The sequence below is a fragment of the Lytechinus variegatus genome, chromosome 5 (genome assembly GCF_018143015.1).
Source record: "Lytechinus variegatus isolate NC3 chromosome 5, Lvar_3.0, whole genome shotgun sequence".
NCBI lineage: Eukaryota > Metazoa > Echinodermata > Echinoidea > Temnopleuroida > Toxopneustidae > Lytechinus > Lytechinus variegatus.
In genome coordinates, this window is record NC_054744.1 from 2801635 (window position 1) to 2821300 (window position 19666).

The 19666-nt window shown below is 36.2% G+C and overlaps 1 protein-coding gene across 1 annotated transcript; it reads left to right on the plus strand.

Moving 5' to 3' along the window:
* Positions 1 to 560: 560 nt before the first annotated feature.
* LOC121415063 (G kinase-anchoring protein 1-like) lies at positions 561 to 17970 on the plus strand. Its single transcript, XM_041608145.1, has 9 exons — positions 561 to 865; positions 6880 to 7044; positions 7960 to 8037; positions 8921 to 9115; positions 10305 to 10418; positions 11354 to 11461; positions 12336 to 12399; positions 15827 to 15897; positions 17246 to 17970. The coding sequence occupies exons 1-9, from the start codon at positions 671 to 673 to the stop codon at positions 17345 to 17347; spliced, it is 1092 nt and encodes a 363-aa protein (XP_041464079.1). The 5' UTR covers positions 561 to 670; the 3' UTR covers positions 17348 to 17970.
* Positions 17971 to 19666: the final 1696 nt, after the last annotated feature.

Genomic DNA, 19666 nt, shown 5'->3' on the forward strand with positions numbered 1-19666 from the left:
GTGTTTTTTTAAAGGTGAAAGGATTTTTTCTGAAGAATTTGGGGAAGAGGCTGAATAGAATTGAAGCCAGTGTTTTTTTCTGATTGGCAAATAAAGGAAGCAGCAGATGAAGAACATTGAAAATATGATGTAGTCTATTGGTAAAAGAGTTTGGAGATGTTAATAAAAAAAATGGAAATTTGCTTTTCAACCCTGAGACCACCAGATGGGGGGGGGGGGGCTTTCTTGGTATTTTGTACAAAATGTTTTGGGAATTTGGGATTACAGCAAAGAAAGTCTGGGAGATAGTTTCCTCCCTTTTGCCTGTAAATGATAAAATGAGAAATGAAAATTTTAGTCATGAGAAAATAATTCCGACCGGTGCTACCATCTTCAAGACATTTTTTCCATTAAACATCCAAGAAAAAATCTGAGGAAAAAAACTTGGTTTCAGCCATGCATATGAAAAGAATGATTAAATTGTCAATTTTAAACTCTTGACAGTAATATTCTTTTTGAAATTTCTCCTGGTCGTAGCCGCAGGTGGCGCTATAACAAAAATTAAAAGGCCCTGTTAAAATTTAATGTCAACAAAAACAAACCACATGCGCGTGTTGTGACATTTGAACCCGAAAGTTTGGTGTACCATTATCAAGTGTGAGAGATTGAAATCGGTTGATTTATCCCCAAAATGGCAGCAATGCAGCTTTCCTCAAGATTTGGTGTTCTTCGAGTCGATGATTCACCAGACCTGGATTCGGACGAAGACATGGCTGCGCAACGGAGGAAAGAGAAAGAAATGAAAGCAGCTGCAGCTGTGGAAGCCGCGAAGAAAAAGGCCAAGAAGAAGAAGAAGGCTCAGCAGCAGAGCAATACGAAAAATGAGGTATGGTACAGGTGTGGTGTGTGAATGGGAGTGCGCACAGACCTGTGAAGGCTGAAGCCAAGTTGTGTGTGTTTGTGATCGAGCTGGAGTGCAATGACGTGTCTCGCTAACACGTCCTGCCTTTTGCATGGGAATTCCCCAGGCGAGGATGAATGCAAAACCTCAATATTGCAACATTACAAGGACTAATATTACATATCGGGATGGAGCTTCATGACATGTATGCTCTCCTTCAGTGAACAAGGTTATCTGATTAGACAGGAATAACCGTTGTTTCTGGGGATTTATTCAACAATTTCTGACATTTTACTATAAGTATAATTAATGTTGTAACCCGCAAGTGAAAACCCGAACCGTACCGTCCCGTATAATCCAATAATTTGCAAGCGGGACCCGCTGACCCGTCGGGTTTTAACCCGCAAGTCAATTTATCTTTGAAAAATGAAAAACATTATTTCTGCAATCCCCACACTATACAGGCTCAAATCAGGAAAATATATGTCTACTACTACCTAGCCTAGAGTGAATTTACTTACAATTTGCAAATTCGCCTTTTATTCCGGAGAGAAAATGTTTTTTTGGTGACTTTGTACCACGAAATGGGTCCGCTCTGATCTCGAAATTGAAAGCATTACGCAATTAACGCCTCGGATCGGAGCTAGCGAGCCGCAGCTCAGCGCGCTAGCTAGCCCAGGCTGCCCAGCAAGGATCGGCAGACGGCAATGTTGTTTTTCAGTCCAGGTCGGTCGACACTGCGACTCACAACAATCATAATTACAATATTCAATTCTATGGGACCTCGTCTATAAAGTAATCAAAATTGCAATAAATACCTGGATAATGATACAGTCAATTTTTTCTTCTCGTTTATCTCTATATTATTTCCTTCTGTTTTTGTATTTCATTCGATAATATGGCCGCTAAAACTCGATGTTCAGTTTCCCGTCGCCCGCGTTATGAAATTTGGCCCACGTTTGAAAATCAAATTCTGAAAATAAACTATTTGGATATCTAGATTCAAAACTGATTTAAAACATTAATATAAGCTTTTCAGTAAGACAATTACTTGTATATCTTGTAAATACCTGCAAATCTTTTCTTTCTTTCTTTTTTTGTGAATGGAATGACGCTGCATGCTCAACCATACCTCGAGGGATGTTCGTGCAGGCTCCACTCAACAACCGTAGAAGTGGTGGAGCCTGCACGAACATCGCTCGAGGTATGGTTGAGCTACCTCAATAAATCCCAAAGTCGCGTTGGTGAGTTATCATACGGCCTAGTACTCATCCAAAATAACTTATCTTATTTGCTAATTATAACTTAAAAATCATTTGTTTTATTTTTCCAGGGGATGAGTTAAATATCAGACAAAAAAAATCATCAAAGCTCAATCTGTTACAAGGCCGACGGGAGACTCACCCACGTACGCATTGGCGCTTGTGCTAGCTAGTCTGAGCTCTGTCTCTCTGCCAGAGCTCTGGGGGACAATTCGCTCTGTAAAGGCCTCAATGATGGTGATTTTCTGCTTCAGACAGAGTTTATATTTCAAGTATATTTTTCAAAACTGCCAATGAAGTTTGATGATTTCTTCATTGTCATGTATATTTAAGTTATTAATGAGTTCATTCTCACCAAATTTAGACTCCCCCATAGAGAAATACAATTTTCGTGGAGATCTGCGTTTTCAAAGAACTTCAGGAAAAGTAAGGGTATGTGGGCCTTTATTACATGGCCAAGTACTGGAATTAGATGGAGTAAAAATTAGATATTAAATTCATTTATATCAAGTTCAACTCACAGTCTCACCCACACAAACACACCCACATCCATGATTCTAGGCATGAAAAAAACTTTAAAAATCATACAATATTAAACAACAAGTAATAATTAATTTAATAAGTGAACAGGTATTCCTCAAAATACAAAAACGTAGCATTTGAAAAGAGCCCCTGAAATATTGCAAAAAAAATGAAAATGGAGCCCCCCCCCCAAAAAAAAAATGATGAATTTTTCCCTGGCTTCAAGTTCCACGGAATAAAGTGCGTTAAAAGGTTACAAAAGGTCAAACTTTCATCTTCTGAAAAATAATGAATAATGAAATCGGTTCCTCATTATGAGCTGGAGAAAATGGGACGGGAAACTCAACATCGAGTTTCATTGGCCCATGCGGTTGCTTTTGACTGCGCTGCATAATTATGCACGCACTGGCGCTGGCATGGCCTTTGAAAGAGAGCAACTCGATCATGTTGAACTGTCTCAGACTCGGTCCTGTTCACTATTCACAAGACAAAAATACGCCGGCATTTTTAAAAGGAAATATCTACGTCTCTAAAAGAATCTGCCACGTAAGAAGCACATGATCTTAACTCAATTTTCACTGTGAATGTTTTTATTATGCGTCGTTTATTCTCCCTTTTTTTTCGCATGACGGTCTGCGGGTTTGAGAATGAACTCGGCCCGACCCGCAACCCGCGATCGGAGGCATACCGGCAGGTTAACCCGTACCGCAACGGGTGCGGGTTACAACATTAAGTATAATCCCCATTCATCGACGGTAAAGTGTCCGTGTGAGCTCGCATTTGTTATAACACCCACTTTTTTGTCAATCCAGAGTCCAAACTTTGGACTAATATTACATATCGAAGTTACACTCTAAGGATATAAACTAAAAATATTTAATCATTCAATTTTAAAATACTTTAAACGATATATAGATCAGATGAAAATGCATGAAAATTATACTTTACCGATGTTTAGTTGGGAAGAACACAGCAAAAACGATCAAAATGGCAGCCAAACTATGAAATATTTACAAACGAACGGAGAGGGCGTCAACAATTTACGAATGTGATATCGATATTGCATTCCACCAGCACACCTACAAGGCAATATACGAATACAATAATACAATACGATACACTACACGAAGACAAACGATACTAGTTATAATCGCGATATATCGAGACATTAATTAAGTTAATAACGATAATGACGTCATTCAAGATGGCAACTTGCAAGAAAAACCGTCAGGTCAGGAGAAAATGTCTTAGATGACAGATTTCTCAATCATCCAGTGGATTTTTTTCAATAACTCCGGTCCAAGGTATGCAATTACTTAAGTTATTTATATTTCCCTGATAATGGAAACCATGAAACTGTAAATTTCACTAACAAAAAACAGTTTTAAATCGCGATCTATAAAACGCTAGTTCACTATACGTTGTCTATAGCCACTGGCCCCTAAGCTCTTAAGTCTATGTATGGTGAGTGGAGCCAACGTAGTTCAGCAGAACAACCAAAATACAGAGACTGAAGCTTTTGGTCTAGGTTATGATATGCATGTTTGTGCACCCAAACATTGGCGGCGGAGCGGAGGATTATCTTTTGTGTTGGGGGGGGTGGACGCAACAATAGATATCTATTGTATCCCCACCCCAAACACAAAAGATAATCCTCTGCTCCACTGCCAATGCACCCAAAACTTTAAACACAAACAAAACACCTATTTTCATATTTGATTTTATCTTAAATTCCCCAAATATATGAAATGCATTTCATAATTTTTGTGGAATTTAAAATAAATAGATTTTTTATGTTAAAGTTTTGGGTGCACATACATGTACATGACAGAAACTCTCCTTGTAATGTCATGTCAGTATGGAACTCTCTGCAATCAGAATTTAACATAGTTGGGTCTGTTAGTCTTATCTGATGTGAATTTATTTATACAGGAACTTTAAAAATATTTTATTTGTAATGATTCAAACAGTCAAAAGCATGAGCAGCGTGAAAAGCGTTAATAATTGTGGTCAGTAACAGAAAGACAAGACAAGAACAATGATATTCTACAGTGTTGTCTAGGATTGTACATTTTGTTAATGTTTTCTTTTTATATTTTAGTTAATTTTTTTTTTATTGCCATCAAACTAATGTGTTTAATTTCTTCTCAATTATGCTTTTCCTTTCCTCTTTTTTTTTGGTTTAATGTTGTTGTGACTGTCAAGAAAAATCCTCGATGGTTTTATACAGCAGCCATTTTCCATTTGTAATTTTATCTACATTTTAATTTTTGTTAACCATATTTATACCTGTTGTAACTTTTTTTTTAATATAGGCCTATATAATGGAATAAATTCAAATAGAATCAAATTGAATTGAAAATTTCAGTTTGTAATCAAATATGTGCATGTAAGTGTGCTGAAAATCTCATAAAACTCTGGTCTGTTTGAGAATATGGACCGTATTTTGAAATCAGGTTTAAATTAAACCTTTATAATTTCATACCGGATCTACCGGAAAAATGTAGTTTTGAGGACTCCATGATGATTTTGTAAAAAATATTTTGACATATACTTCTTCATCATGGAGTCTTGAACCGCCGGCCATGCATGTATATGTATAAGACACACATGTGCACAAAGATTGATTTCCCTAGGAAATCCATAGTTAGAGTGTGAAATCGGTTTGTACTTTAGGGTCAAATTTTATATATCTATGAACCTTCAGGCGCCTAATATGTATAAAGGGATAACAATTATTTCACAATAAATGGTAAAAATGAGACGTTTCTTACCAGACAGATCTCGCGTAGATCCCTTGATCCGTTTGTCAACAAAGCAAAGACAACAGGCCTGACACTTGAAGCGCTTCGTTATGACGTACATCCAACTAGCGATGCCGTTTTTGTCTCACCTGCGAAGCAAAGTGAGACTATAGGCGCCGCTTTTCCGACGGCGGCGGCGGCGGCGGCGTCAACATCAAATCTTAACCTGAGGTTAAAGTTTTGAAATGACGTCATAACTTAGAAAGTATATGGACCTGGTTAATAAAACTTGGCCATAAGGTTAATCAAGTATTACTGAACATCCTATTAGAGTTTCATGTCACATGACCAAGGTCAAAGGTCATTTAGGGTCAATAAACTTAGACCATGTTGGAGGAATCAACATCGAAATCTTAACCCGAGGTTAAGTTTTTGAAATGTCATCATAACTTAGAAAATATATGGACCTAGTTCATAAAACTTGGACATAAGGTTAATCAAGTATCACTGAACATCCTACATGAGGTTCATGTCACATGACCAAGGTCAAAGGTCATTTAGGGTCAATGAACTTTGGCCAAATTGGGGATATCTGTTGATTTCCCCTCATAACTTTGAAAGTTTATGGATCTGATTCATGAAACTTGGACATAATAGTAATCAAGTATCACTGAAGATTTTGTGCAAGTTTGAGGTCTCATGATTAAGGTCAAAGGTCATTTAGGGTCAATGAACTTTGGCCAAATCGGGGGTATCTGTTGAATTACCATCATAACTTTGAAAGTTTATTGGTCTAGTTCATTAAACTTGGACATTAGAGTAATCAAGTATCACTGAACATCCTGTGCGCGTTTCAGGTCACATGGCCAAGGTCAAAGGTCAATGAACTTTGGCCGAATTGGGTGTATCTGTTGAATTACCATCATAACTTTGAAAGTTTATGGATCTGATTCATGAAACTTGTACATAAGAGTAATCAAGTATCACTGAACATCCTGTTCGAGTTTCAGGTCACATGATCAAGGTCAAAGGTCATGTAAGGTCAATGAACTTTGGCCATGTTGGGGTTTTTTGTTGAATAACCATCATATCTCTGTAAGTTTATTGGTCTAGTTCATAAAAAGTGGACATAAGAGTAACCATGTATCACTGAACATCTTGTGCGAGTTAGAGTAGTATTCAAAGTCAGCACTGCTGCTATATTGAACCGCGTGATGCAGGTGAGACGGCCAGAGGCATTCCACTTGTTTTGTATTTGTGATGTCATTAATTATTGGCAGCTTCCACATATACCATGAGGCATTCCACTTGTTAAGAACAATTTATAGGTAAAAAAATTATTATTTTACAAATACTAAAATTTAATATGGGATTATAAATATTCATAATCAGATATTAAATTTTAGTAAATTGTCTTTAAACTTCTCTCACCACAACACTTATTCTGACAATTAATTTTTCTTTTTATCAGCTACGGGAGATGGCTTTCACCAAGATTGCTAGCGTTCCCAAGGTGGCTCTAGCATCGAGTCCTCCAGCCAACAAGCCGGTTGTCGTTCATCCCGATGTCTTGAAGATCGGATCTCCTCCGGAGGGGAGTAAGGACTGGGAGCATTGGCACAGTAAAGACCAGGAGGTATAATCCTATTTCTTTTCATGAATTTTTTCTCTCTCAAAAAAAAAAGAAGTTGTGAAACACAACCTGAATGACCCTACATGTTATGAAAGCAAAAGATAAACCCTTGAAAGAATTTATTTCAAAGCATGCATTATTTGCTTTCAACCATGTTCAAGAGACAGGAATTGCTGTTTGATTTTCCCCTCATAGAATGCAATGTTTGAAATGATATAATTCATTTTGAAACTTTCATGTTCTGGTACCTAGGTATTAATCATCTATCCTTAATTAGGGTTGAAAATGCATTATTTTGCTTAGAAATGTATTTTAGGCATTATCTTATCTTAATGCAATGTACTTTTTTTTCAGATTATACATTGAAAAATTTGATTGTTTTGTTTTGCTTGATTTTTTTCTATAATTAACAACTCAATAATTTTACTGATGTAATTTCAGGGCCTATCCTGTGATAGATATTTGGCCATTGTTTGGCCATTGTTATTTTAGGCATTATCTTAATGCAATGTACTTTTTTTCAGCTCATACATTGAAAAATTTGATTGTTTTGTTTTGCTTGATTTTTTTTCTATAATTAACAACTCAATAATTTTACTGATGTAATTTCAGGACCTATCCTGTGATAGATCTTTGGCCATTGTTAGTTACCTCATACACTTAATTGTATTATGTTCATGATATTGTGTAAATTACTTGTTTTGTAAACTTTGATTGTATTTGATAATTTTTTTTATTGAGGTTATAAAAATAAATGAATTGAATTGATTATGTCATTATCAGAGCAAGAGTCCGAAATGCAGGAGTCTCATGCATTATGCATGAGACTTGCATGTCTGCAAGTGGCAATTTACATTTAAGTACCTTGTACATAGAGGTTATGATCCATTGTTTACTCTCTGTTTTCACCTCCTAAAGTTTGTTGATGGGCAGTACCAGAAAGACATTCAGAGAGCCATACTTCAAAGCAAGCTTGAATTTGAGAGAAGGGAAAAGGTAAAATCCAGCTCAGTTTTCTTCTTGGTTCACTCAATCTCTACATTGTGAAGGGTAGTAATCCCTCCCGATTTTGTTCAGTACTGGCAAGTTAAATGGATTTCAAAGTTTGATATTGCCACCCACAAAGTTTAAAATCAGGTTTGAGATATAGCTAGTAGCATATTTTACATTGTACACTTACTATTTTCCCTCCCCAATTCATTGCAATATCAGAATCTTAATTTGATTGTGTACTCATTGTAAAAACAATAGAGGTCCTAGTACAGATCCTTGTGGTAAAGTGGCACTCATAATTTGTAAATGCATCCAAGTTAAGTTGCTCTATAAGGTCTGTACTACCCCTAACAACAATGGTAAATTACCAATTCCAGTACTGCCATTGCATCCATTAACAATTCGTCTAACAACCATTTGGTCCAATCATCGCTTCGTCTAATCACCATTTCGTCTATGACCATTTGGTCTCATAAACATTTGGTCTAATATCAATTAAATTTTTATTCATTTTGCTCAATGTATTAACACTTAGTCCAATAAGACCAAATGGTATATGGACTAAATGGCTATTGGACCAACTGAATATTAGATAGAATGGCATTGGACTAACTGAAAGTAGACCATGTGGTGAGTGGACAAACTGATGGTAGACCAAATGATAGTAGATGAGTTGGCAATTGGACGATTTGGCATGAGACGAATTGAAAATAAACCACAACAATAACAACATAAAATAAATTCTAAAAATAGAAAAAGAACCATGTGTTCTGCCAAGTGTTAAGAATGTCTCCTTTCATTGCTAATTTTATGATGATTAAATCTAATTATAATTATGAAAAGGAAGTAAATCATGCATTTTTGTATTCTGTTATTTTATTTTTAGTTCTTGCAAGAAGTCGGGCCTGCAGGGGTGGTGGTGGAAGAAGAATCACCCAAGCTGGCTGCGATGAATCGGAAAGAGAGAAGAAAGCACTTACAAGGCAAAGAAAAACCGCAGCCCATGTCCTTGCAGGAGTTCCACCAAGAAGCAACGAAAGGAGGCGGCGACGTTGGTCTAGATGAAATAGAGCTACCTCCGGTATGATATGTTGTTAGGATAGATGTTTGGCTAGGTGTTATGCTGAACTTAGGCACGATCTCTTTTTTTGCTTTGTCATTAGGGAGGTTTTACTCCACGATGTACAGAGGATTCCAGGACACAGTAAATATATTGAAAATGCCTGTCAATTGACAAAGAATAGCTGGGAGGTCTTTGTCGAATATTAGTGAAGCGGACCAGCAGTTTCGGACCTGGTCGAAGTTGAAAATATGTTGTTTCTCTGGAGTTGAGGACCAAACTGTTATTTTGATTTGATCCACAAATTTTCGACAAAAGACTTCTCGGTAATTGTTTTTCATGAAGGGCTTTGACAATACAATTTTTCTGTACCTGAGTCCTCCGTACGTTGCTGTGCTAATACTCCCTATTCACGTTCGGTGATGAAAAATTATATTTGGGGGGTAACACTAACACCAGCAACATCTAGTGTTTTGATACACCTGTAACAAATTGGTTTATGTTAAAAGCAGGTTTACCCTGCTGATCTGAGTGTCAACAGTCGGTGTTGACGATCTGTTTCAGCATCCGTTTTTCTAACACAAATTGGGGATTTTTTTTAATTTCAAGTTGATGTTAGTGGTATTGATGGTGTTCACAATCTCAAGATCATGAATAAAATCAGAGCTTTATGGTGAAAAAATCTTATTTTGCAGTTTTTTTGCATTTTCAGGAGTACACCGCTCTTTTTGTTGTGTATTTTTAGAATATGGATTTTGTACAATGATATTGAAGTGCAAATTCACTATATCAATTTCACCATCAACATTTTTCCGATGGACTTGAGATGATTGTGTGAGAAGTTTGACATTATTGCTCAGCGTTGAATATCTTGTCATGATCTAGGTATATAAATACATAAATAATGATAATAGCTGGATTTATAATGCGCTTTTTGCCAGAGGATACAAAGCGCTGCTATTATTACCCCGGCTGTAGCTCAAGCTACCATCACCGGTGCTCAGTGCATGCAAGGAATTTCTCCTGCCGGGTACCCATTCACCTCACCTTGGTCGAGTGCAGCACAGTGTGGATAAATTTCTTGCTGAAGGAAAACATGCCATGGCTACGATTGGAACCCACGACCCTCTGTTTCAAATGTAAGAGTCAGAACCACTAGACCACGACGCACCCTGATCATGATATGGTGATTTCTTTTTTGTTTTGACAGCCTCCTCCTGAAGAAAAGGAAATCTACACCAGTGTCAAAGAAGAGATCAACAGAGTCATGGCAAAGGAAAAGAAGACAAAGACGAGAAAGAAAAGAGACTCAGAAACGTCAGAGGTAACAACAAAATTATTCCAAAGTTGGGTACTAAGTTTATAAGTACTGGGCTCAGTTTCATAAAGCATTTCTTAAGTTAAGAGTGACTTTAAGAATGACTGGTGATCCTTTCTTGTGGTATATGATATTCACCATTAAATGTTCATTACTGATTATTCAGTGCATAAGAAAGGATCACCAGTCGTTCTTATAGTCACTCCAGGAGCCCAACTGCAGGAAGAGTTGTGTTTGAATGCACCTCTAATGATCATTATCAAGTTCAAGTCTAAATTTTGTCGTTCAGATTGGTTGTAAATCAAGTTGCGTGTGATCGTTCTGAGTTGTGTTTGAATTCAACTCTTTCTGCAAAATGCTCCAGAGGCTGTTAAGAAAAAAAAAAACCCCACAGAATAGCCCCAAGGGACTCTTTCACAAAGCTAAATACACTGAAAATCATGCTTGAAGGGGGTAATTAAGGCTGAAAATAATATAAGATGAGAAACAAAAAAATCAGACAAGTCAAACAAAAACAAAAATTTAATCAAAATCAGAAAAGAATTAACAAAGTAATGACATTCTGAAGATTTGCATTATTTTGGTGAAACAGTTCTATGCAAGTCTTCATGATTTTTCAATGAGCAAGCTGATGATGTCACATCCTCTCATGATATTTTGTATTTTATTACATGAAATTACATTGACTCAAATTTTGTCCTCTAAGAATGGAAAAAAAATGGATTTACAATTGATTTAATTCATTAGATTTTGCTACATGTACATATTACTCCACCATGACTTCCCTTTGGAAAATATTCACTTTTGTTCCGACTTTTTAGATGTTTTGTAGTTTTTTCTTGAACCCAGACAAAATGTGATTCTGTTGACTTTTTTCATATGGAAATTCTCTCTAGTACTTATAGCCTTTATCATTATTTTTTATTTTTTTGCCTTACTAGAAAAACAATCACGAAATAGATGCCATTCGACAAGTACAGAAAGAAGATGAGCTGGAGAAAAAGACTGCTGAAGTTACGGAGCTTCACGAGACGATAGACAAATTAAAGGTATTACAGTTGCATTTCTTACCCAGTACATGTACATGCATCTCATAATACCTGTGAGCAAACTGTTCCCATATTGTGCCCTTTTCTCGTATGCCTTAATCTTGAATTTTTTTGTGTACTCAACACCATGTCTTAACTACAGATAGTTCACTATCAAAGTGATAACAAACCTCCTTAAAGGCCACCGCGCACCTTACGACCCGACCGGTCGCCGACTGGCTTGCGACTGGGTGAGGGGAGATGAATCGCAAGACATTCATAAACCGCGACACCGCACACCTTGCGATCCGATCTGCGACTCACGCATGCGCTTTTTGCTTTTTGGCATAGCATCTGAGAAATTGTGCTTACTACTGCGTATGCGCGTTGTTTATCATAATACGCGTTATGCAACTCTGCTGTCTGATTGGCTGGAGGTTGGATTGAGCTTGCAATCCAGTCATAAGGATTCGACATGTCAAATCCTTCCGATTTTCCTTGCGACTTGTCTCTGACCGGTCTGCGACTCTCAAGCTGACAAGAGCTGTGACGTCACATCTCCCCTCACCCAGTCGCAAGCCAGTTGCCGACCAGTCGGGTCGTAAGGTGTGCGGTAGCCTTTAGATGCTACACATTTCCTTGGATCTCACTCACAGTACTTCCGATTAAAGTAGCCACTCGAGACGAATTTACAATAAGTGATTGTTATTGACAAAGTGTATATGGATGGCTTATGAACTGTATAAGATACATGTAGATGAATCAGTAATCATATATTAAAAATCTTTTGCAAGACCATTAGTCTTTATATTTTTATTTTTCATCCGTAACAACAGTTGATACTATACACTTATAAATGAGGAGTCCAATTTGCTCATTATTTTGATCATTTTAGGCAGAGCTATCACAGGTGAAGAAGAGAAATAAACAACTTTGCTTTATTCTCGGGCAAGGGGAAAGTAAGTATATACTTGTATGTTCAGGCAGTTTTTTTTTCTTCACTTTTTTGCCTTTATAATTAAAAATTATAATATTCAACTTACATATTGATAAGTCATTTTAGTCTAACAAATTTGCATTCATACGATTTAAGAACTCTTCTGTTTGTTAAAAGTTTGTAGATGATTTGTATGCATTAAGATATCCATATTTGAAAAAATGTCATGAAAGATCTTTAAACCACTTGGGTTTAATCTTTCTGATTGATAAGCAGTAATGAAGCTTCACCTCCAAGTCATTGCTGAATTACTGGCTCTTTGCAAAGTCATATTGAATTTACATCAAATACTTTTGTTCTCATTCATACTGCATTTATTTCAAGAAATAAACACCTGCCTGGGTCCTCTTTCATGAATAGGGGAAGGCGGGGTAAGTTGTGACAGTTTTTGCTTTTTGCATGTTAGAATTGATATGATTAATAATCTTGTCGAAATAAGTACCTTGCCTTGAAATGTAATTCTTCTGAAATGTTTTCCACCTATATATAACTTTCTATCCCCACACTGAAAGTCATCGTGACCTTTGAAAAAAACGATGTCAAATGGCTCAACTTGCCCCATATATGGGGTAAGATTGAGCCACCTTCTGGGGTAAGTTGAGCCACAAAAACTATGTACAAAATGTATGAGGGGAGAACCAGCATGTTAATTTTTTGTTTAAAGTCTTTTCACTTGCTAATTCTCTATAAATACTAACATCCTTTAAAAGGAAAAGAGCAGTCATGTAAATTTGCTCCTTTCAGCCAGCATTTCAATCGATTTTTATGGTTTGTTTGTTTTTTAAGATACATTACCATAGGAATTACCATGGCTCAACTTGCCCCATGCTGTTTGGCTCAACTTACCCCAGTCCGAACTTAGTGCGATAATTTTGTATCCACACATTTATTATGCATCCATCATATAAAAGACTATGACAAGAATGAAGATCCATACCTGGACTAATAATGTTGTTATCATGTCTTTATTATATTTAAAGACGTGTGTGTTTATTAAGCACTTATCTATTTCACACTCTTTTTTACTTTTTTGGCTGAAATTCATATTTTTCCCTCTAAAAAACTACTTTTTGTTTCAAAGTTGAAAACAATGTGGTGGGGTTAGGGGTTATGCTATGGGTCATCAATACATGACACCACCACAATGTCTGACTCATTCATTATTGGCCTGGGGCTGGTGGCTCAACTTGCCCCTATGCTCAACTTACCCCGCCTTCCCCTATCTGTTATAATAACAAATGCATGATTTCTTTAAGAAATTGACTTTCAGCCAATCAGATTGAATGGTTTCAGTAGTTTTTGTCTCACCTGCGAAGCAGAGTGAGACTATAGGCGCCGCTTTTCTGACGGCGGCGGCGTCAACATCAAATCTTAACCTGAGGTTAAGTTTTTGAAATGACATCATAACTTAGAAAGTATATGGACCTAGTTAATAAAACTTGGCCATAAGGTTAATCAAGTATTACTGAACATCCTATTAGAGTTTCATGTTATATGTACATGACCAAGGTCAAAGGTCATTAGGGTCAATGAACTTAGACCATGTTGGAGGAATCAACATCGAAATCTTAACCTGAGGTTAAGTTTTTGAAATGTCATCATAACTTAGAAAATATATGGACCTAGTTCATGAAACTTGGATATAAGGTTAATCAAGTATCACTGAACATCCTGCATGAGTTTCACGTCACATGACCAAGGTCAAAGGTCATTTAGGGTCAATGAACTTTGGCCAAATTGGGGATATCTGTTGAATTCCCATCATAACTTTGAAAGTTTATGGATCTGATTCATGAAACTTGGACATAATAGTAATCAAGCATCACTGAACATTTTGTGCAAGTTTCAGGTCTCATGATTAAGGTCAAAGGTCATTTAGGGTCAATGAACTTTGGCTGAATTGGGGGTATCTGTTGAATTACCATCATAACTTTGAAAGTTTATTGGTCTAGTTCATTAAACTTGGACATTAGAGTAATCAAGTATCACTGAACATCCTGTGCGCGTTTCAGGTCACATGACCATGGTCAAAGGTCAATGAACTTTGGCCGAATTGGGTGTATCTGTTGAATTACCATCATAACTTTGAAAGTTTATGGATCTGATTCATGAAACTTGTACATAAGAGTAATCAAGTATCACTGAACATCCTGTTCGAGTTTCAGGTCACATGATCAAGGTCAAAGTTCATGTAAGGTCAATGAACTTTGGCCATGTTGGGGTTTTTGTTGAATAACCATCATATCTCTGTAAGTTTATTGGTCTAGTTCATAAAAAGTGGACATAAGAGTAACCATGTATCACTGAACGTCTTGTGCGAGTTAGAGTAGTATTCAAAGTCAGCACTGCTGCTATATTGAACCGCATGATGCAGGTGAGATGGCCAGAGGCATTCCACTTGTTTGCATTTTCAGGAGTACACCGCTTCTTTTGATTTTGTTGTGTGATTTTAGAATATGCATTTACATCAATTTGTTTTATTATAACAAGTTTTTATGAAAGGGTCCTCTGTCCCCCATTTATCTCACTTGGGTTTATGAAATACAGTATCAGTGAATTTCTTGAGTCAGACTGTAAATACAAATGGAGTGGATTGGAACCCACAACTTTCTTATTGAAAGATAGGAGTCAGGACAACTACTCCATGCCCTTCTCACTTGGCTTGTTTAATATTACTAGACCACAATAAATCATGAACACGGAGTCATTTGTTTCTTGTACATATATGCTTACTAACGTTACAAGACCGGCAACTAATGACACGGCGTGGGAAAATTAAAAAAATTCATTTTCTAACAAAGTTATGAAAATTAGTAACAAGTAAATGAATAAATAAGTAAACATCTTTGAATCATAACAATGAATTATCCTCTAAATCTTTTAAACAATCTTCTAAATGAACTTCATTGGCTACCTGTTTCTGCTCGAATACATTATCGAATACTTGTTCGAACCTATAAATATCTGTCAACCACACTTCCTTCTTACATTTCTTCATTATTTCAGCAACAAATATCTACATACTCTCTTTGTTCTGCAGCTGCTAGTTCCTATGTCATTCCAAAATCCAGAAGATGCGCCGGTTTCAACTCTTTTCAATTTCTTCCTCTATCTCTCCAAAAACCTCTCTTCTCTTTACCTCTTCATAAAACATCTCAAAACTCACTTATATAACCAATTAACCATAAACCTTAACTTGTCTTATGCCTTCAAGAGCATTTTGTATCCTCTGGAAAAAGCGCTATATAAATCCAATTATTATTATTACTTATCCTGTCAAATAACAGCTTTTAGCTTTATACGTCCATCTGTCAGTTCTTAACAGACTGTGCTGATGGATTCGACTGATTTAATGTTAATTGCCTGAACCCTTACACCTTATATTTCAGTGAAAGACAAAGCTGCAGTTCTACTTCAAGTGGAGGAGCTTGTAACAGAAAAGGATGAACTCACAGCAGAGGTCAGTTATTATATTGATAATTGGTATAAGTGCACTATTATGATTACCAGGGCTTGTATTCAATTGGAAGTCTTAATTTTGTAAGTAGTTTACTTCACATTTTGCTTCAAAAATAAAATAAAAATCAAATAATTCTTTATCAAAGTTACAGCGAGACCTGGTGCCACGTAAAGTTTTTGAGAAAGAGTACCCTGGATATCGGAGTTTGAAAGTTGATACGCATTTTTCTGAAGCGCTGCCCGCGCTCGTGATTCTTAAAATTCCACTCAGTTACACAGCAGAAAGCAACGATGCATGGAAATTGAAAACAAACTGCAGCTGTGCCAGCCTGGCTATTATGGCTACTATGCAGGCTGAGGATGGGAGACTGGATGGCTGCGGACGGAAGCGATTTTCATGTTGGGAGTCCCTTGGTGCTTGGCAGTTTTAGGCAGTAACAGTTGCGAGAGGGATCTAAAAGCAGACGAGAGCAAACTTGCTCGTCGCTCACATTTTTTTTGTCAATGCTGATCTGCCCACATTAATACACCCAATTCAATATTTGATATTTAATATTCAGATAAATGCACTGTTGTATAAAAAAAATCTGAGAGAAACACTCAGGTAATTTTTTGTTTGAGTACCAGAGATTTCTTATGTAAAATGTAATAGCAGCATTATGTTAACTATAATTTTCAATTTTTACCAGAATTTTGATGGCAATTTTTGTTTCACCTTTGATCTTGACCATGTGACCTGAAACTCTGCAGGATATTAAATAATGCTTCATTACCCTTATGTCCAAGCTAGACTATAGGTGCTGCTTTTCCTAAGGCGGCGGTGTCAACAATGATATCTTAACCAAGGTTAAGTTTTGAAATGTCATCATAACTTAAAAAGTATATGGACCTAGTTCATGAAAGTTGGACATAAGGGTAATGAAGCATTATTTAATATCCTGCAGAGTTTCAGGTCACATGATCAAGATCAAAGGTCATTTAGGGTCAATGAACTTGTGCCATGTTGGGGTTATTTGTTGAATTGCCATCATAACTTTGAAAGTTTATGGATCTAGTTCATTAAACTTGGACGTAAAGGTAATCAAGTAGCACTGAATAGTTTGCATGAGTCTTTTAGATCACATGATCATGGTCAAAGGTCATTTAGAGTCAGTGAACATAGTATTTTATTATCATATGAAGTGTGTTTTTTGTGAATAATTGTTCTCAAAGTTAGCAATGCACAATATTGGTGAGACTGCCAGAGGTATAACACTTGTTTACGTAAAGGGTTATTACACAATTTGTAATCTGACGAGGCACTTTGTTGGAAGAAGGGTTATTATTTGTTCATTTAATTTTCTCCACAGGTCGCTGAACTGTATGCAGCACTGGAGCAAGAGAAATCCAAAGTTAGCAGCCTGAAATCGGAGATACAAAAGCTTCACGAAAAGACTGATAAGAAAAAATAGACTATCCAAACCTCCACGTGTGAACAGCTCTTGCTTTTAATGTTTTAATTTGGAGCCTCAACCAGGAGCCATAAAAGAAGGATATGCATTGAGTGGCAGGATTAACAGCTTTATGACAGGCAGCCTTAAAAAATGGACATTATTGCATGCAAAGAGATTTTAATGGAGTTACGTTGTTATGCTTCCTGTTACTAGCATTTTCATTTTGATTCATGTGGAATAGGGAATGATGCGCTAGAAAGTAATGCATCTTTGAAAACCCGTGGTTACATGACATAAGTTAGGGATTGATCGTAAGGCTGTTTGTAATGATTGATGCAGGCGCCTGTGCTCTGAATACAGTCTAGGGGGTGTCTCACAAAGATTCAAATTTGACTTAAAGATACGTACCAATTGTGTTAACGATCTGAAAATGAGTTCAAACAAAATCCAATAAAATGACCACCCAATTCTTTGTAAGTATAAATGAAAAATATGTGCCACTTGGCTCTGGAAAAAAAATGTGAAATTGCCGAGAAATAAGCAAAGTGAGCATGGAATTCCAAAATATGTTGGGTATTTTTCCAAGCAATATCAATACACTGTCCCACATATGCCTTTTTGTGTTATCAGAATTATCGGTTTTCAGTTAAGATTTCATTATTTCATCACAAAGATGAGTTGATATCAATGTACCAGATCTAGATCTATGGTAATATGGTGGTAATTAACCTTGATTTTAATAGCGTTCTCATGAAATAATCGTTTGCTGCAATTTCTTTCTTTTACCTTTAAATCTTTTGAACTTGGAAAATCACACTAAAATTTCTAATTGTGTGCATACATAACTCATTACTGCACTGGTTAGAGATCATGCTTAGAGGGCCTGCACTACTGCGTAGTCACCAATAAGGTTACATGTTACATTCCATGAGCGTTTTGGCCTTTAAACACGACTCAAAGTTACATGTAACTTTAAACATGACTCGAAGTCAAACATAAATTTAAAGCTAAATTACAGCAGTTGCAGTGAAAAACTGATTTCGTGAGAAAGTCTGTAAAACCAAAGTTAAGTATTACTATATCATTGTCGATCTAGATCTGGTACAGTTACATAAACTGAACTTTATGAAATCATAAACTCTAAGCTGGAAAACAATCACAATGAAGATCGCCAACACAGGCACACGTGGGACAGTGTATATTATATTGCAGGAATAAAGACCCGACGGAAGTGCCGAAATCCGTGCTTATTTTGCTTATTTCTCAGCAATTACACAATTTCTTCCAGAATCCCTCGGCACATATTTTTTATTCATATAAACAGACACTTGGGTGGTCATTAAATTGGATTTTGTAAAAAGTCATTTTGATGTTGTTACCACAACTGGAATTTATCTTTAAAGGTGACTCGAAGTCACACCTAACTCTCTGTGAATTACCCTCCAGGTGGATGTTTCTGTAAGTTATGATTGACTTAACGAACGAATGTTAACCTTTTTGTATGATACAAATCAAATACCATTAAAATTTGGTGTACTACCATTTACCACGAGAAAGGGTCACCTTTCATGTGTCTTAAAGTCTTGCAAAAAATTATGAAACTGCCCCAAGCCTTTGGTTCATTAGTATGGTCAATAGAAAAAAAGTATAAATGAATTGTGTATACTATTCAAATGAGACTTTTCACAGCAATCAATTATTAAGTCTGGTAAGCAAAAGATTTACCAGAACAATTATCATACCATCATTCTATGATTGATTCGATTTGGTTTAAAACAGAGTTACATGGATGATATTCGTTGCCCAGACGCCTTGATATTGATCACTATGTCCAATCAGTCGTAGAAATCAACTTTAAGATCAATCTCTAAGCTTTCTGTTATGTTTTTTTAATTCCCTGTTAGATCTTAATTGTATACTTCACGTGAGATTTTATTTCTCCATTTTATTGTCATGAGAATATTTGATTGTCAGTCATAATGGTTTTACTTCTACTGCCAAATATCCGTTTTATTTTATTACCCTTTTATAGCTCACTACTTGTAGTTGTTAAGAGCTTGAAATGAACGTTAAATTCCTAAAGAGAGAAAATTTGTATTTTTTCATCCTCCTATTTTACAAGATATTGATTTATTTTTTTTTTTTCTTCAGATTTCCTTATTTTTAATATGTATTGAACCCCTTATCATCTAAAAATATGCATGCTTTTATCACATGGTGCTAAATTTACTTGTTACGGAGGAAATGGCATTAATGAGCTTGCTGTTTTTAATTAATTAGTTCACTGTTTATGTTGATCAATTTACATAAAAGTTGGCTCATTAGTACTGTAACTTT

Excerpts from the sequence above, each read along its gene's own strand:
- LOC121415063 (XM_041608145.1), top strand. The coding sequence starts at position 671 with ATGGCAGCAATGCAGCTTTCCTCAAGATTTGGTGTTCTTCGAGTCGAT. Across the intron at positions 8,038-8,920 it reads AATTTGAGAGAAGGGAAAAG|TTCTTGCAAGAAGTCGGGCC; the intron begins GTAAAATCCAGC and ends TTTTATTTTTAG. Across the intron at positions 15,898-17,245 it reads AGGATGAACTCACAGCAGAG|GTCGCTGAACTGTATGCAGC; the intron begins GTCAGTTATTAT and ends TTTTCTCCACAG.